This window comes from Serinus canaria, chromosome 3, assembly GCF_022539315.1.
Source record: "Serinus canaria isolate serCan28SL12 chromosome 3, serCan2020, whole genome shotgun sequence".
Classification (NCBI taxonomy): Eukaryota; Metazoa; Chordata; class Aves; order Passeriformes; family Fringillidae; genus Serinus; species Serinus canaria.
The window spans coordinates 13,863,488-13,882,182 of NC_066316.1; the positions used below are offsets into that span (position 1 = coordinate 13,863,488).

The following is an 18,695-nucleotide window of genomic DNA, read 5'->3' on the forward strand; positions in this document are numbered from 1 at the left end:
CCTTTGGAAATAAGCAGTTTCACTTAGTTGTTTGAAGTATTTTTATTCTGTACAGTCCCGGGTACTCATGCTGTGTTCTGACATGTGAAGAAATGTCTTGAGCTGTTACCTGAAAACTGCCAGTGTGGAGTCAGCAAGGTAGAGCCCAGAAGTGAATTGAGAAATCGCCACTTTGACCTTCTCTTCTCTTCTGAAAGAGTCTCTGGACTCTTTCCTGGCTGGTAATCTGCTCTGGGTAGTTCAAGGCAATTCATTAAATGTCTCTTATGCCAGCTTGCTGTGTTCTAGCCTGTGAAAGAAAGCTTTGTATACACTGACATCCTCCCTGAAAGAAGTGGCAGGCAGACAACAGTTTAACTGATGAGGGGGCTACAGAAAAACCTATCAGAGTGAAACTTCCTTGGGGTGCCTGCTTATCCTCCTTACTTGCCAGTGCATGAGCTACATTTCTGGGTTAGATGTGCTCGTATAATGGCTGGATTCTTGTGGGTGAGCTGCTGCTCTGCGTGTCCTGTCCTTGAAGACCTCATTACAATTCCATCAGCCAGGAATGTTAGCTGCCAACTGTAGTCACCTCACAGATAGCTTCTCATCTCTAATATGAGTTTGTTGGTTGGCATCTATCAAACTCTTAAACTGACCTTTTCCCTGTAACTGGCAAGTATAGATTGTGAATCTTCTGGTTGTTGTCTGTTCTCTGTGGCTTCTGCAAGATGGCTTTAGGAGTCTGGTACTGGCTTCTGTTAGTGCAGGGACTCAAATGCTTAGCCAGCTGTTAATGAGGGGGAAGGGAGAGGATTAAGTTAAGATCAGATGTTTTGTCTCTTGCTGAGGTTTAGCTGTTCCCGAGTTTAAATATCTGCTGTTGTGTTTGAGCAAAGCTTTCTCAGCTGTGAGAGTGAAACTGGTGGACAGAACTGTGCTGTTCTCAATACCTCTGAGTGCTGGAGACTCAAAAACTCTGCACACTTATATTTCAGTGACTGAAAAGTTGTGCAGCCACTCAGATACCATGGGATTGCTTTGTGGGTGATCTTGAAACACAGCAGAGTAGCACTGTGTTTTAATATTTTGTGTAGTGTTGTCAGCTGGCTCTGAGGAAAATGTAATAACAGTGTGGAAGTCTGCTAAAACATAGCATGTTAAAAAAAAAAAGTAGAAATCTCCTCCTTGGTTTTACATAAGTTTTCCTTTTGTTTTGTAGACTTCTCCTTGTTGGATAGGTGGAAACACTGAGCCATTGACTGGGTTTACATGGAGAGGTGGATGTGAACGGGAAACCACTGGCATTCAGATTTGGAGTGAAGTGTTTGTAATTGAAAAACCTAATGGAACAAAGGTGAGTGCTTAACTTACCTTGATTTACTCAAGGTCTCCCTTGCAGGAGTTGTAGGCTTCCTGGTTTGGTTGTGTGGTGGGTTGTTTTTGTTTTTGGTTTGTTGTTTTTTGGTTTTTTAAAAATGAAATAGAGAGGCTCTGGATGCCCCATCCAGGAGGTGTTCCTGGTCAGGTTCAGTGAGGCTCCAAGCAACCTGGTCTAGTGGAAGGTGTCTCTGCCTTTGGCAGAGGGATTGGAACAAGGTGATTCTTAGAGGTCCCTTTCAGCCTAAACTTATTTCTGTCATTCTAAAACTTAAATAGGATTTTTGCCTCTGTGTACACTTTTAATGTAATGGATTTCACGGTGGCTGTTTGAGCATTGATTGCTTTCCTTTGCACTGAGCAGCTGTGTAACATATCTGGAAACTGTTATCAGTGAAAGGATGGAGATTGATTCTTACAACCCAGCAGAAAACTTCAACAATAGTTTCATTCTGAGAGTACTTTGTTTTGGCAAAGTCTACTCTGGGGCTGATGGGTGGGTTGTCCTGGGGATGTTGTAAAACTGTAATGGCTATTAATACCATCTGACAAATGCTGGGGGGAAAAGCTCTGTAACACACACTGTTCTTTGAAGGGTGAGGATATATTCTAACTTGTAACTGGGTTCTAGTAAAGTGTAGTGCATAGCTGTAAGTACTTCAGGGTCTGGAAGCTGATCCTTCCATATAATTTTAGCAAGCAGTCTGTAAAAAAGGACTAAGTCTAACAGTGGGAAAAGAAGGACTAACTTGCTTCTTTTTTAACTCTCAAGTCAGTTTGACTGCAAAGTTTACTTGGAGGTGTTTATGCTGCCACAAAGTGTTAATGTCATTAATAAATATTTACTCCAGAATAGTCTTGGTGATCTTGAACTATTTGTGTTCTGAACCATCAGTTTTAGGTTATTTAAATTTCATACCCTTTGCATTTGCAAAGGAAACATCTGATGCCCAATCTGTGGGACATGTGTTTTAAAAATAGTGGCTTAGTAGTGTTTAACAAATTTCATAGCTAACCAAACATTTCTGTGGTTAAAAACCAGTTATATGTGAATCTGCTTATGCTTTGGGAGCAAATCACTCACTTGTTCTTGCTTCTCAGTGGGAAGGAGAAGGGAAGTGTAGCAGATCCCAAAGATGGGAGTTGGACTGATAAACTTTTTTCATTAATATCACTTCCTTCCTTGTTCCAGCAGACAGTATCAATTATATTGTTTTCTGCTGAAAAAAATTATCTTTTTATATATATATATATATATATATATAAAAGTAACATCTTACTCTTACCTCTGATGAACTGTGCTAGAGCTGCAGCTGAGACTGGTGTTCTTCCAGTGAAGGAGAGCTGTCAGTCAGTCTGCATGGCACCCCCACTGGGCCAAGGAGGGCTGTTTCTCTGGGAGAAGGTAGCCAGGCAAGGCCAGAGGCTTGAGGCGGATGGCAGGGCCCTCTGGCTGCTGCTCACTCAGCTGTGGGTGTGTGTAGTCATGTGTGCAGGGAGCTGGCTGAGGTTTCATCAGCAAGCATGGGGCAGAGGCTTGCTCTGCTTGACCTGACCCCAGTGGCCAGGAGTGTGAAAGTGTCCATGATCTGGTTAACTGCTGCTGTTTTTTCAAACTCTGCAGGTTGCTGTACTACTCATGGATACCCAAGGTGCCTTTGATAGCCAATCCACTATCAAAGACTGTGCAACAGTTTTTGCCCTGAGCACCATGACGAGCTCTGTCCAGGTAAGAATATCTGTGCTTCCAATAATGGGAGAACCCTCTGTTCTGAATGTGCAAAGAATATCTCTTGAGCCACACTTGGGAAGTTCACCTGCATATCTTCCTCCGTCTCTGATTTAAAATTTCATACTTTTTCTAATTTTCAGTGTGGTACATAAACTATCTGAGTTGCTCAGTGGAATCAAGGTTATGCAAGGCCAGGCTGAGTTAAATTGCTGACAGAACTGGGAAATCCCCTTCCCCCCAAGATGTCAAAGTAGCAACTGCTGCTTTACAGATGTGTTACAGTATCTTTTTTAAGGTTGTAGATACAGTTTGGTGTGACGTTATGCTGTGATCAGCCAAACTTAAAATTGCTGCTTCTGTTCAAGTGTCAATTTAACTCCTGAGAATTGTACTATACTCAAAACTACTTCTAAGCTTGTGCCTTAGAAGTGCCAAAAGTGAGCAGGTTTTTGAGGTGTGACAAGTGACTTTCTTCAGACATGCCACAATCTAAAAAGGTACAGGAGTATGTAGAGCATTACTTCTGTCCTGTGGAGTTGGCTATGGTGAATCATTTTTGAATAAGGATGTGACTTTTGTTTGAGATGTGTTCTGTGACATCTTTCTACATGCTGACTTTTGGGTAGTTACACTTTTGCTGGAGGGAGCAAAAATACTCAATGTGTGAAGGAGACTATATGAATGTAAAACAATGGTTTCATGTGACACTGTAATTCTCTGACTGTCTCTTGCAGGTATACAACTTGTCTCAGAATATTCAGGAAGATGATCTTCAACACTTGCAGGTAGGAATATGGTGAATTTATGTTAAACTGCTTCTGAACTGATAGTCTTGACAATGTTCCAGAAATTACTATTCATGTAACTGACTTAGGAGCTGTTTGTTGCTTCATGTAAAACACTGAATTTGTCTTGATACTAAAACTGGTACAGTCTGTCTGTAAAAACTGTGTTTGCATCAACTCCATGATGCTTCTACTGTGCCAATGTAGAGGTAAAAAATATGGGCTTCTAATGGTGCTGATTCTTTTAAAGTCTGTTCTCTGTGTTGCAAGTTCTGAAATTACTGAAAAATGAGAAAGGAAAATGATTTGTGGAAATCCTTAATGGTGAAATTCCAGTGCTACATTTTTTTCCTAAAATAGGAAAATGGATGTTAATTTGTAACCAGTTTGTAAGGAAGTGCTGGAGTTTGGGTCAGACCAAAAAGAGTCTTCTGCCCAGAAGCCGTCTCTGTTTTTTCAGCTGAGAATCTTCTGTAGACTTTTATTCTTCTTAGAAATAAAAGCAGGAGAATATCTTCTCTTCAGCATGGGGTTTTTATCCTCTAATGCAACATCGTGGTCAAAGGCCATTCAATTATGGCTTCATGTGAATGGTGCAAGAACCTTATCTGCTTAACTTAAAACCTATAGCTTTAGAGCATAGCTTGTGTATTACCAAATGCCAAGGCCATGACCTTGTCACAGCTTAAAACTGTTCTGTGTGTCTTCAGTGCTGCAACACAGTAGCTGCCAATGCTGGAAGTAAAAGAGCAGTAACTAAAAGTGGTCTTATGAAGCTGTTCTCAGCAGGGTTTTATCACTGGGCCCATACCCCCCCACACCCCAAAAAACCCAACCAAGCAGTGAAAATAAAAAAATCTGTAGATAATTATTTGAAAGCCAGGCTTCCTTCGAGATTTTGGTCCTTTAAGAGGCTTGGTGTAATCTGAATAAAACAATCTATCTCTGTTCTACTGGAGGGTGAGATTTGAAGGAAGGAAGGGAAGAGAAGGATGATAAATACAAGCACTGGGTAGGGGACACCCATGCATTTAAAGCTGCAGCAGGGAATCATGATCTAAGGGAAGGAAATTCTGGATTTCAGTTTGAACAGGAATTTATGTAATTGTGAAATACTGTTAGTCTCTGACTGCCTTTTGCATTTAGCAGGGAAGTGAATGAGGTAAGGAGTTTGTCTCAAATAAACCAGACTCTTATGGGTGCTTGGCCACTTCACGGCTGCTTTTGCTCAGCGTGACAAGGGCTTGGAAATTAAGCTGTGTTAAATTAGTCTTGCAAGTTCCTAGGTGCTCTTGTGATCAACACCAGGACTGCCCTTTGAGCCATAATCTACCTGAGGCCCTCCAGGAGTTGGTTTATTGCAGAATAATGATTGCCTGCTCCTGGGGAGTTCTGGTGTGCTTCCATCATCTTGACCTGCAATATCTGTAAGGACGCTGGCATGAATCGACCCCTGCCAGTATTGACCTGTGCTGAAGCAGCCAGCACAGTCCCTAATTCCTGTTCATGTGGGTGGTTTGGCCTGCTCAGGCCAGCAAGGAATGCTGCTGCTGGTGTTAGAGATGGTGAAAGCTGTCAGAGGAAGACAGCTGATACTTGCCTTTATACTGGAGGGAAGGAACAATTAATAGTTAAGGTCACGAGCTGAAGCAGAGATCTGAGAAGCTGCTGAACTTGGCTTGTATTTAAATGTCTGATATACTGGCTAGAGCCAAGTTCCCTGGGATTTCCAGGAATAAACCTTTTGTGGGAAGTAAGGGGCAAATGTTAGACAGGCTTACCTCCTTAGCCTAGGAAGCAAGTGTTGGAAGCTGGCTTGGTGAGAAATGCAGCCAGCTTTTCTCTGAGAATAGCCCACAAGCCACCCACTTAAAACTGCAGTGTGTTGACAGTTCAGGAATGGCACTGTGAAGCCTGTGGGAATCATGTCTCCTACCTGAACCTTATTGAGGGTTGGTATACTCATTATTGGGGTTTGTTTGCCATTTTCAACCTATAGTAAGATAAAGATTGAAACCTATAGTAAGATATAAGATTGAATGTTTTATTTTTTAGTGACATAATAGAATATTTCACAGCAGAAAAATGTGTTTTCTATGTGGCACATCCTTACACTGTTCTTTCTCTCAGTTGTTTACAGAATATGGAAGACTAGCTATGGAAGAAATCTACCAAAAGCCGTTTCAGGTAACTATGTGTTAAATGGATTTAAGCAGTTGAATGTGTAGAAAATGAGCTCAGAATAATTTCTACAGATAAATTAGCTGGGCTGAAGGTAACCAGTTCTTTGCAAGACTAATTTTCCTTCACTATTATTGCCACATGGCTTTGCGAAAACCCAATGGAAAAATGCTGAAGAGGATCACATTTTGGGCAAGTATAGTTTTGTGCTTGAGTTATAGGGCATAAAAGGAATCAAAATGTCAAGTGATATGCAGGTGTTAAGGAGAAAAATTTTGTGCTGCCTTCTTTTTTAATACTCTGAGATGCGGTTGGTCCCTGCTGGTGGTAGATGGTTCTGAGAAAAGGTCCTGTTTAGTGGTGGGTGTTCTAGTTAGTTGGTTTTTTTAAGCAAGCAAATGCACCACAGAACTACAAGGCTGCTACATTTAGAGCAGCCAAATATATCCAAAAACTTACATAGTATATCCTTGCTTGTAATGTATAATATATTTAGTTTTAGAGCAGCCAGATACTTAAAATAATCACATGCAATAGAATTTTTGACCTTAGGAATGATGCAAACCATTCACTGCTGTTGTTCTTCCTGTTGCAGACATTAATGTTCTTAATTAGAGATTGGAGTTATCCTTATGAACATGCATATGGCTTGGAAGGAGGAAGAAAGTTCCTAGAGAAAAGATTGCAGGTAAGTTATCTCCAGTAGTCCTGTTCTGATCTTTTAAGTGGCACCTTGCTGTCAAGACAATGATGCATCATGAGCTGGCTCCCTGTGCTAATAAAATACATTTGTGGTGTTTCTACTTATAGGCAAGGTTGACATTATTAGGTTCAGAAATAAATCTTAAACATGCTTTTGTGCTCTTACTGCTTTTAAGATGATGGTTAATCTTAACTGCAGTGCTGTAAAACTGGTAGCAGTTCTTAATGCCTTTTTTTTTCCTTCAGGTAAAGCAAAACCAACATGAAGAACTACAGAATGTAAGGAAGCATATTCACTCCTGTTTCAGTAATCTTGGGTGTTTCCTGTTGCCCCACCCTGGTCTTAAAGTTGCAACAAATCCAAATTTTGATGGGAGATTGAATGGTAGGAAGCTTTTTATTTTGTGTTTCTTGATTCAGATCACTGAGTTTGTTTTCTTATATGATGAAAGTTAAGCACTGTAATGGTTAGCTGTTGAAATGCCTGACTGGAAAATATAAGGCTAAAAGGTGAAGCTGCAGAATTTAGAAATGTGCATTGTTTGCTCTTTTTAGTGGTTTAAAAGTAGAGGAATTAAGCAAGGAGAGGGAATGGATATCTGTGTGTCTAGCTATTCATTGTAATCTGATAACTTGAGACATGCTTAAAGGTCATTAAATAGAGATTCCAAAGATAACTAAGGGCTCCAGAGGGCAGAATTCCCAATATTAAAGACTTTCTGGAAAGGCTTTTCTCTAAGAACTTGCTGAACCACAGGTCAGCTCTGAAATGAAAGCCGCAGGGTTCTGCTACTGCAGAATGAGAGGCAGTCAGGATTCTTCCAAGGGATGTGTGTTCCCCAACGGAGGGAATGCATCAGAATGGCAAAGGCTATAACAGTGAGTTGCAGTGGTGGGGTGCCAGCCCGTGCTGTGCTGAGGACACACACCTGTGAGGTCATTGTGCATTGGTGTAATCAGGGAAATGCACTTAAAATATTGAAAGGACAGTGGATCCTTGTTCTCCCAGTCTGGAGTTAAGATTGGTAGGTGAAGAGTAGGTGGAATTTACTAAAGCTATATTATGTATGTAAGCCTTTAAATACCTTAAAAATGCTGCTCAGAGTTATGATGCTGTGGATTTAGAAGGATTGTGGGCTATCAGTGTTCCTTTAGGAGATGAAGATTGAAAACTAACCACCTTTTTCTTGAAATTGATTGAATTTTACTAGATATAGATGAGGATTTTAAGAATGAACTGCGGAATTTGATACCATTACTGCTTGCCCCTGAAAACTTGGTAGAAAAAGAGATTAGTGGATCCAAGGTGACCTGTAGAGATCTTGTAGAATACTTCAAGGTAAGCAAACTCATACTAATTATTTCTGTTAATAGCTTAAAAGACAGTATTCTAATTTTAGGCCATGTTGTTCCCAGAGAAGATAAGATATCTAGGCTGACACTCGTTGATCAGCTCACTTTTATTTTCATTTCATTACTCTGACTTTCCAGAACTGGCACACTACTTCCTAACAGTACAGCTCTTTGCATGCTACTGTTAGCAGAATTTGTGGGTTGGTGGCTTTTATTTTTCTCTCTGTGAGTAGGTTGAAATAACTGAAGCTTTATTAGATAATTTTTTTCTACTTTGAAATCCCAGGGAGTTTTTTTTGTTTTGTTTTGTTTTTTGTTTTGGTTATTTTGAATTAAAGTAGGTCTCATGTAATTTTTACAGATAGAAGAACAGCTCTTAAACTGCTAGGTATGCAATGAAAATTTCAGATACTCCCTTCTGGATTTTTAACATGCAAGGAAGGTGCTTTCTAAACACTTGCATATGTAGCACCACTGTGCTCTGAAATATTTATGTAGGATACTCACAGCTGTTAGTCTTGAGCTTTTTTGGTATCATGGTGACACCAGCAGAAATGTGATAACATAATCTCTGCATCACCAGGGATTGGTCTGGTGTGTGTAGCCTTATTTTTTTTTGAATTGGAATGACTTAGACAGTTGGCTAGGTGGGAATGATGCCACTGTCTCCTAAAGACAGGAATTTTGCATTGCTACTTTTGGGGTAGAAAAGTTAGGCTGATGTTATGAAACAAACTATGCAAGCAGGGAATTTGAGACCAGAGCTCATTGAACTTCACTTTTAAAACAAAGTAACTTTTCGAAGGAAAGATGTGGTATGGAATGCAGGAAGTGATGGCTGTTCTAACAAGTGTAAAATCAGCACGAGAGCACAGAGGTTCAGTCTCTCTGTTTACATGGTTGCACACTGCTTTTTGCTCCAGTTTTTCTCTAGTAGGACCCACTCAGGTACAGTGCAGGGAGGGCTTGTTCAGCAGCAGTTTAGAAAGGACTGCATCCTAAAAACCCAAGTGTAAAAACCTCTACTGGAAAGCTGATTTGCATCCTGTATCCATTCAGGGAGCAGTGCTGTGGGGGGCTGCAGAAATGCCATGCTTATGTAACTAAAGAGGACTGCTCCCTTGGGACTGTGCACCTGAAGCTGAGATTGTGAGGCCTGAGTTGGAAACTGTAGGGCTTTTACTTGGAGGAAATAGCTACAGAAGCAAGGAGGGTGTCAAGGGAACAGAGTCCTGTATAACTCAGTATGTTTTTGTAGGCTGTTCTGCAACCAAGATCATTGAGTACATGGGGACCCTGATAACCTTGTTCTTTCCTCCCTTGGAGCAAAAAATCCTCAGGTCTGAGGCTTGCAGACAGGGCAGGGAGGGAAGGCAGCAGTGGTGTGAAGAGAGAGGACAGACTCCCCTCAAGGGGCTGAGAGTGGCCTTGCTGGTGTGACTTGCACAGCTTGTCCAAGGCACTGGAATGGCTGCTGCTGCCTGCTGTGCCCCACTTCCCTGTCCCCAGGAGCTGTGCCATGGGCCAGCTTGTGGGGGCTGGACAAGAAGTGAAGTGTGTGTTCTCTTCCAGCGCCCTGAAACCCTGGGGAAAGAAAGGACACCTGAGGATAAGTGGGGTGGGGCGCAGTGGGATAGGCTGCCTGCTTTGCTTCTGGAAGTGTTTTGTCTGCTCAGCTCTGTCTGTGGAAAGTGCCTTGATCTGTGGTCTGGTTTTTTCCCTCCTACATTTCAGTAGATGAGGGCATGTGGGGAGATTTAAATATTGATTCTCCCAGCACTGGGGTAAATTTGAGCAGACCTCTTGCCAGAAAGGCTGAGATAGTCATCTCCACTCTTGTTATGGGCGAAGATTCCCTGTCTAGCAAAGACTTTATGCATTTGAGGGAGTAGAAACCTGCTGTCAGAACCTGTCATGTCTTGGGGCAGTGGTGATGTCTCCTCAGGGTGCTCTGCTGTCCTGCTGGGTCCCAGTCTCAGGCATAGGAAAGTGAAGAGGAAAAAATTGCCAGACTTCTGTGAAGAAAATGGCATAATTTAGTATTCAACACTATTACAGAGAAATAATCTGAGCTCTATCTTTGTATCATCCCTCATTTCTTACTGTCCTTAAACACAAATGTTTAGAAAAATAAACTTTTTTTCCCTCCCATTTAGGCTTACATTAAAATCTATCAAGGAGAGGAGCTACCTCATCCAAAATCTATGCTGCAGGTATTTTATTTTCTTTCAAATAATCTGATTAGATGCGTACTTTTTAAGTTCTCTGCATCTGGATAATCATGACTGCTGTGGGCCTGAGTCTCCCCCCCGCAGCTGTAGTTCTGGAAGGATCTGTGTGCTTTGAAAGCCACCTGAACTGTGATGGAAACCCTCAGTTTCATCAACTAAATGAAATTAAGTCGACCAGATAGAGCTGGGGTCTGTCTGGTTGGTTGGGTTTTTTAGCTCTCTAAGCATTGTTTTCCTATAACTTGCTGTTTGGCTGGGAGATATCCAGAAAATGATATCTTGCAACTTTAACTACAGTAATTGTCCCTGACATAACACAGGTATAAAATAAGACTTAATTGTCAAATTTGTTAAGAATTTACAATTGACACCAAAACTATATATTTATAACGTAGAAATAATCACAGCTTCCTTCTTTCCTCTCAGGTCCTGGAAGTAGTCCAGTACCAGGATTAAAATATAATAGTTTAGTGACCCTTAAGTGTTTACTAACAGTAGAGCATTCAGAAGAGATTGCTCATGATGAAAAGCCTGTACAAGCGAGCTGAGGTTTGTTTGCAGCTGTGTGCTAGAAAGCTGAAGAAAGGCAGCAGTATGTTTTAATGTATATTGCTAAACTTCATTTACTTTTGTGTGGCCTTTTCCTGGCCATCAGGAACTCTGGAGGTATTGGGGGTGTGTTTGGGGTGCAGTGCTGTGTAAAACCTGTGAATGCTGTGAATGACACAGGATGCTCCGTGTTTTCTAGGCAACAGCTGAGGCGAACAATCTTGCTGCTGTGGCAGGAGCAAAAGACTTGTACAGCAAAGGCATGGAGCAGGTATGATGGCACAACCTTTCCTAAACACCTACATGCAAATACAGGCCTTCAGCCTCCATACTGTCCTCTGTGTGTGAGCCCTTCAGTGGGGGAAGGTAACTCAGGGCCAGGACTTGTGTGTTGTCTGCACTCTGCTCTGAGCCTGGGTGTGTGATGCTGGGGAGGTATGAGAATGGGTGTGTTTGCAGGATTCCCACCTGTTAGTTCCCTCTACAGCTCTTGACAGGCATCTCAAAACCCTGTGACATGAAATGCACAAGCAGGTGAGAGGACATTTGTTGTGTCAGGCTTGCACAGGGGTGGAATTCTAGTTCTGTAGTCTCATTTCTTCTGAACTGTGGCCATTCATTAGCTGTAAAATGCAAGCATTGAAGTGATTAAAAAATTTAAAGAAACCTCTTGGAATACAAGAATTACTTTGAAAAGCCTGTGTATGTAATTTCCCACTTGCTTCTTCTCTTGAAGATAGTGATCTTAAATGAGCCTAAGCTGAATGCTGGATGGATTTCCTACTTTAATGTAGTGGTATGCAAGGTTTTTATCATAGGAAATTCTGAAAACCATTACATATCTCATAAAGCTTAACAGGACTGTGCTTATTGTGAAACTGTACAACCAGAAAGACCAGTAGATGTGAGAACATGCTACAAACATAGCTCCCCATTAATTAGGCTAATTGTGGTCTTAATTGCTGAAGTAGCTATTTTGAAATTAAAGTAAGACCTCGTGCTAGTGCCAGACAAGCCAGTTCCATTTGTTAGCAGGCTGTTTAGAGAATGTTCTGCTGGTTTAAGGGAACTCCTCTATTTCCATTTTGGAAAATGTCTTGAAATAGTAAATGTGTTGTTTATATTAAGTGCCAAGGCTGCCTTCCAAACTTGAATCTTCAATGGTTGTTGAGACTCTGTAGCTGTAAGGCTTCTAACTTGGAGCAGGGAATAAACAGAAACAGATGTTCTTTTAAACAGACTTTGTTTCCATAGTAATGTTCCCCAGTACTGTATATTTTAATATCACTGTAGAGATATGCACAAATTATGGAATAGTTTTTTATCCAGATGTCTCATATGATGTTCTTGATCTGACACAGCTCTGAAACTTCTATTTTTAAGAACAGAAGTGGGAACTCTTTGGATTTAAAACTCGATTATGTAAAGGTAGTTCTTGCTGCAGCTTCTGAGTTGTCCTCATGAACCAAAGCCCTCTGCTGAGTGTGCATAACCAAATACTGTCCCCCTAATGACCTGAAATGTAAGGAACAACAGGTGCAGTGTCAGAGAGTATAAGAAAACAGTGGCAGTTATTTGTGTGGTGGCCTCTTGATACCTCAGTAGCTCCTGGTGTTTAACATGCTCTGGGCAATGTGAAAAAACTGTTCTGGAGGATGAGACTGGTAGGCATTTTCCAGGGAGATCTGGTGGATGTGGAGCTTTTCATTCTGGGAAAAAGCAGGGATGTGTGTGTGGCTGTTGTCCTGTCCTTCCGGGCTTGCCCGAAGAGAATGGTGGAAGTACGAGTTCAGGCCTGTGCCGGGGGTCTGTGTGTGGTTGGACAGGTGAGGCTCCTGCCCTGCCAGGATCCAAAATACCTTTGGCTGCTTCACTGGATGGGCCTGGGGCTCACAGAGCCAAGGGAGCTGCAGGGGGCAGCGAGGGGCAAGTGCTCAAGGTGTGATTCCATGGTGTCTGCTTCTCCCTCAGGTGTGTGGGGGAGATAAGCCTTACATTGCCCCATCGGACCTGGAGCAGAAGCACCAGGATTTCCGCGAGAGTGCCATCCGCCAGTTCCGCTCCGTCAAGAAGATGGGAGGGGATGAGTTCTGCCGGCGCTACCAGGAGCAACTCGAAGTGGAAATCGAAGAGATCTATGCAAACTTTGTGAAGCACAACGATGGCAAAAACATCTTTTATGCTGCTCGTACCCCTGCCACTCTATTTGCAGTCATGTTTGCCATGTACATAATCTCAGGACTGACTGGGTTCCTTGGCATGAACTCCATAGCTGCCCTGTGTAATCTCGTGCTGGGGATGGCTCTTATATCGTTTTGTACTTGGGCATACGTTAAGTACTCTGGGGAATTCAGAGAAGTTGGAACAGCCATTGATCAGATCGCTGAAGCTATATGGGAACAGGTTGGTATCTGTCTTTATTGCAAAATCTTGCTGTCTTGAGCAGACATATCAAACAGCTTCTGTTCAGTGCTGAGAGGGAAAAGCTGGTCTAGACTAATAGAGAATGCTAGTGCTGCCAAAGGGAAAATCTGCTCAGTAGTGTGACTGCTCTCTTCAGGAACAGATGCTGCACACAAGGAACATTAAATAAGCTTACGATATTACCAAAGAAATGCTACTTGAGGTGCAGAAGGTTACTTAGATGGTAAAGGAGACTCTTCAAAACTCTGTTTCCTTATTCAGAGCAAGGAATTGATTAGTCCTTGGAGAGAGCTGGCTGAGTGATGGCTTTCAGCAGCTGCTACCAGAGAGTGCACAACAGGTTTCGTCCGTCAGGGAGGCCTGTGCTGTCTGTGACAGCTTCAGTGGGTGCAACTGCTGTTTGCAAGGAATACTCAGCAAATTCCTGAAAGAAAAGATGTGAGTGTAAGGACAACAGAGCTGGAGGAGAGAACTTTCTGCATAGAGATTTTGCTGCCTGAACTCAACTGTGCCAGTAAGGTCAATGTAGAGAATTCCTAACCAGCAGTTTTTGGAGCATTCTGACTAGCTCTGTCCTGTGCTAGCAGAAGGGAAGCACCTTCCTGCTGTTGTTACTGGAAATAAAGGGTGCCCTGAGCTTATTTGGGGTGTCTTGCGAGGCATAAGCAGATAACTAACTGGAGCCTTCTGGACAGATGCTTGCTTCCAGAGCTGGAAAATTCCTGTGTTCAAGGCTGATCCTAGGCACTGGTACACTAGGCCTACTTGAGAACCTGGTGAGGGTTCAGTCAGCTTTTGAGTTACACTGGAGCAGAAAAAGTGGGTTCTGAAAAATAGGGAAATGAGCATCAGTAAATAAATTGGTAGCTAAATCTTGAGCACCACTCACTAGTGATTAAAATTGAGGCTCTCCAATACTACTGGAGCTGCTGCTGCTGCAGGATGCGCCAAGCACAGAAGGCTTGGTTTGGCTGCTACCTTCCCTGGGAGGGGGAGAGCTTGGCTTATGCTGGCAGGAGCTTGCCACTTGGGGGCTGGAGGAAGGTGGTCTCCAAAAGACCTCAGCAGTGTTGCTGTTAGATCTGCACATCACCAGTAATATGCAAAGCACTTCAGGTCCTGTCTGAGTCACTCTGATTAAATACTCATTCTTGCTGCTGATTTTTCTGAATCTCTGCCTTTCTTTTCCCTCCTTGCTTCAGAGGAATCCCAGGAAGGTGAGAAGTTACTGGCAATCAGGTTTTTTTTTGTTTTTCTGAACTTGATTGAGTTTCTGCTGTGTTGTGAGAGCCGTTTTCCCTAACAGCTGAATTCGTGTTTTAGGTGTTTTCCAAACTCTTTGAAGTCCTTAGACGCCGAACGGTTCGTCGTGCTCTCACATCAGTGCCGCGACAGCGACTCTCATCCAACAATAACAAGAAGAAAAACTAGCCAGTATTTTTAACTTTCTTTCTGTATCTGAAGTGTTCACACTTACACATATAGGACAATAAGCTGGACCGTCTGGGCCGGTCTGCATAAATGCTGTAACCATACCAGACTGATGCTGCAAATGGGGTATGGAATTGCACATCCATCTTCTAGGAACTGTAAAGTGGTTTGAATTCAGTGAAATACTGCTGTGTAGGAGGGGTATCACTTGTGTCCATAGCATGTGACTGCTTTAACCTCATTACTCTAGCAGCAAAATTCATTTCTCTTTCAGTTCATGCCACTTTGTGTCAGACTTCATCATTCTAAGTTTTTTCATGATTTCAAGTCTCATCTCTCTATATGATTTTATATCTTATTTTCCTTGGTTACCTCATTTTCTTGTTTCTTTTGCACATCTCTCATTCCACAGGTGTTGAAGCCCATGAGTGATAATTTGATGGAGGATCATGTGAGGCAGTCTGTAAAAAACTCTATCAAAGCAGGCCTGACCGAGCAGGTGGCTCACCATGCCAGACTAAAGACAGACTGACAGTTCGTCTCCTCTTCAACTCTGCCCTCTCATCCTAGACATGCTTGCTGTACCATGAGAACTCAATAATAAAAAAAAATAAATAAAAATAAACCAAAGTTTACAATCAACTGTAGAAGTAGTTTAGTGTGATTGGCTTCACAGATTGCTGCCATCACCGGGGAAGAGTTACATTTGTCAGTGCTCAGCTTCTCAAACAAACTGGTGCCATGGAGCCCGCTGGGGTGGGAGGGAGTGGCTCAGTTTTGCGTAGTCCTGGTGCCCCGTGTTTGGGGGAGGGAGGGGGAGCTTCCCCAGCATTGTGAGTCCCTGCAGGCTCTGGCTTACAGGGGGAAGCTGTCCCCGCAGCAGCTGACTTCAGGGAAGTGTCATGATCAGCCCCACGCCAGCTGTGCTCTCACCGAAGTCCCCAGCTCGGCACTACCCTCGCCAGCTCCCACGAGTGTTTCTGTGCGTGGCCGGTGCAGCCATCGGAGCAGCCACTCCATTACAACGCGTCTCTTGCTTTCTTGCCTTGTCCCAGTGTTACACAGATGCATGTGCTGGTTCCTCACGCAGAACTGGGCTGTCAGGGAGGCAGTGGCTCAGCACAGAGGGTGTCTTGCCTTGAACTCGCAGACCTGGTCCCGAGGGAGGTGCATATCGGAACTGAGCTGTCTTTTTCTGCAGTTTAGCCTTCATGTATATAATATTGCCATTAATTCTACTGGGGAAGAAATTCCATCCAAAAATGTTGCCTACAGCTACCAAGCAATGAGTTAGGATTGTCTGTACAGTGTGTTTAGTTTTTATTTTTTAAGAAATCACAAATAGGGCATGTATATGAAATATAAATATATAAATACGATTTTGTATCAAAGTTTTGTAGTTTATGGCAAAACCTGGTTCTGTGGTAGCTAAGTGCAGTTCCTGTAAAGGAATGTTTGTGGCTCATGTAAATGTGTGAATGCATCAACAATTTGAAGTTTTTTGATATATTTGTGATATTTACCTGCCTTGAGCACTGCAATCTCTCACCCCCTTGGAAAAATCAATGGGAATGTTTGTTGTGAAACTCTTGTCTTCTGTTGCATTTTAAACTTATTTCCTGTAATTTATTTTCAGTACATGATTAAAATCAGTTGTGTATATATGAAATGAAATCCGTGCTTATTTTTAAAAGATGTTCAAGTATTGTATTCTACTACATAAACTATGTCAAATACTTATCCTGACAATTATATGAACAGATTTGTTCTATTGTACTTCATAGCTTTCTATTGAAGCCGATGTTCCTCTCATGCTTGTCTCTGGAAGGTGACCTCTGTCCAGCTCATACCAGCTCCCTGTATAGGAAAACCTCCTGCTGTTCTTAAGCACGCTTTTGACTTGTGGAGTTGCTTGTCAGATTCTGCCCTCCGACAATTGTATCACTCTGAAATCTTGTTACTGGCTTTACTTTCATTCTTGGCTAAATCAGTGTCAACTGTGTGGAGTGTAAAGGCAGCTAAACAATTAACTGCTGTAGTTTCAGCTGGAAATGGCTGTGTGCAATAGCTGGGTTTTTTGCATTCCTAAATGGTAACAATTTTCATCAACATTTGAGCTTTAACATCTCCCCTCTCCTGAGTGAGGGAAATCATCTGTCTAGGACTAAAGCAATTGCACTGTGACTTTTGCACTGCAAAGAACTGCTGGGGAGTGGTGGTTACCTGCCCTCTGCAGGTGAGGGCTCAGCTCCAGGGGAATGATGCTAAAGATGAGGTAGGAATGTCGCATTTTATGATATCTCAACCTGTACAGATTAAATACTGTTATTCAAACAAGCCTGTGCTCTGGTGATTAATCTCTTACTAACCAAATGAGTCACACGGGGGCTCGCAGGGCCATGCCTGCCCTTGCTGCTTGTGCTCTCCAGAAAGGTGCAGGTCAGATTTGAGGCTATGCCCCGCGGAGAGGGCAAAAGCAGAACTCTTCCCAACACGTGGACAAGGACTTGGGAGGCTTTATACGGATTCTTCAGGGTTTGTGGGGGCGGTTCCTGAGCACTGTGCCACCAAGTTGTAGCGTGAATGCAAAATCCCCTCGAGCTTGTGGGAGGGATCGAAGGTAGGGAAGGGGAGGGGTGAAGATGACTTCGAATGAGGTCTGGGAAACGGCTGCTGCTGGTGCGGGTCCTTGTTTGGCCGTGTTGACTGTTAACCCCATCTCACCCTTCCCTGAAAAGGGGCTTCCATTCTGTGGGCACGGAGGTTTAAGTGCCAGGGAGTGGAATGGGACATGGGGTCCCCGGGGCTGCACTTTTGGAGTGGCAGCAGCCTGGAGTGAGGTGTCACGTGAACAGCGAGCTGGATTTAGCCAGCAAGGAGGGTAAGGGGCCTGGGAGCCAGGTGTGGGAGCAGTTCTAGGTCTGGGCTGGACACATCTATTTTTGCTTGAGGGACAAGGTCTGGCCTGATTTGGGGGGTGTGGGGTCCATTATCATGTGCGACTCCCTCTGCGGGGGCAAGAGAGGCTCTGCAAGGGCCAGTTGATTACAGACTTGTGTCTCAAGGCCAGCTACTGAGGGCAGGCACCTGGGGATGTGCAGGGGTGGGCTGAACCAGCAGCTGCAGCGCTGCTGTGGGCCATGTCCAGCTGCTGGTTACTGGAGCAGACTGGTGATCCCGAGGCTGGATACTGGCTGAGCTGAGCCTCCTTGCCCAGTTGCTGGAGGGATGCAGAGCCTATGTATTGGCCCCAACAGCCCTTCATGGTGACTGGGTGCAGGGGCAGGGTGCTGGTGTTATTGTGCCACTGACCTTGAAGGATGGCGAGAGCACATTCCACGTGTGTGCCCAATGGGAATGCTGGCTCAGCCTTGCTGTGGGTGGCACATGGGGGCATGAAGCCGTAGTGGCCTCACCTCCATGGGTAACCCCGTACAATGAGTATTCCTAATAGAACAACCTTAGCGTTTCTCAACTTCTGCGTACTGGTGAGAACATCAGGTTGGGGCAGAGTGGGTTCCTCAGGGAACTGAGGAGTTTCACAGGGCTTTAAAGGAGGTGACAACTGCTTTCTCTACCCTGGCCTATTCCACTGCTACTCACAAAAGGAGTTCTGAGAGCTGATCCAATTCTGTGCTAACTGTGGTGTACTCAGACCTTGCTTCCCCTGTCCTCCTTGAGCATGCAAAAAGCCGAATTCAGCAGAAAAAGCACACAGCAGATGGTAACTGACCTGTGGTCAACTCCTGCCTCACAGAGGGACATGGCAGAACGAGGAAGGAAAGCTACACGGAAGATCCTGCAGCTGGCAAGGTACAGCATCGTGCCAGAGACACAGGAGCAGAGGTGACAGGGCAGATGTAATGAGGTACAGCAGCAGAAAGAGGTGGAGAAGGTGACAAGAGAGGATATTTGCTCCTTCTGTTCTGGAAGTGTGTGCTCAAG

General features: G+C 43.5%; 1 protein-coding gene across 5 annotated transcripts in view; it reads left to right on the forward strand.

The window, feature by feature from the left end:
- ATL2 (atlastin GTPase 2) overlaps positions 1 to 17,087 on the forward strand; it is a 40,725-nt gene extending 23,638 nt beyond the window's left edge. For 4 of the 5 annotated variants that reach the window (XM_009096177.4, XM_050973148.1, XM_050973149.1 and 1 more), the window contains 11 exons: positions 1,205 to 1,339; positions 2,987 to 3,091; positions 3,829 to 3,879; positions 6,010 to 6,066; positions 6,656 to 6,748; positions 7,009 to 7,147; positions 7,974 to 8,101; positions 10,272 to 10,328; positions 11,095 to 11,166; positions 12,867 to 13,298; positions 15,163 to 17,087. In XM_009096177.4, coding sequence (XP_009094425.2) covers positions 1,205 to 1,339; positions 2,987 to 3,091; positions 3,829 to 3,879; positions 6,010 to 6,066; positions 6,656 to 6,748; positions 7,009 to 7,147; positions 7,974 to 8,101; positions 10,272 to 10,328; positions 11,095 to 11,166; positions 12,867 to 13,298; positions 15,163 to 15,282 — 1,389 coding nt within the window. In that variant the 3' untranslated portion in view covers positions 15,283 to 17,087. Of the gene's footprint in view, positions 1 to 1,204; positions 1,340 to 2,986; positions 3,092 to 3,828; positions 3,880 to 6,009; positions 6,067 to 6,655; positions 6,749 to 7,008; positions 7,148 to 7,973; positions 8,102 to 10,271; positions 10,329 to 11,094; positions 11,167 to 12,866; positions 13,299 to 14,642 lie in introns of all 5 variants that reach the window. The other variant, XM_018921043.3, reaches the window with a different exon arrangement.
- Positions 17,088 to 18,695: the final 1,608 nt, after the last annotated feature.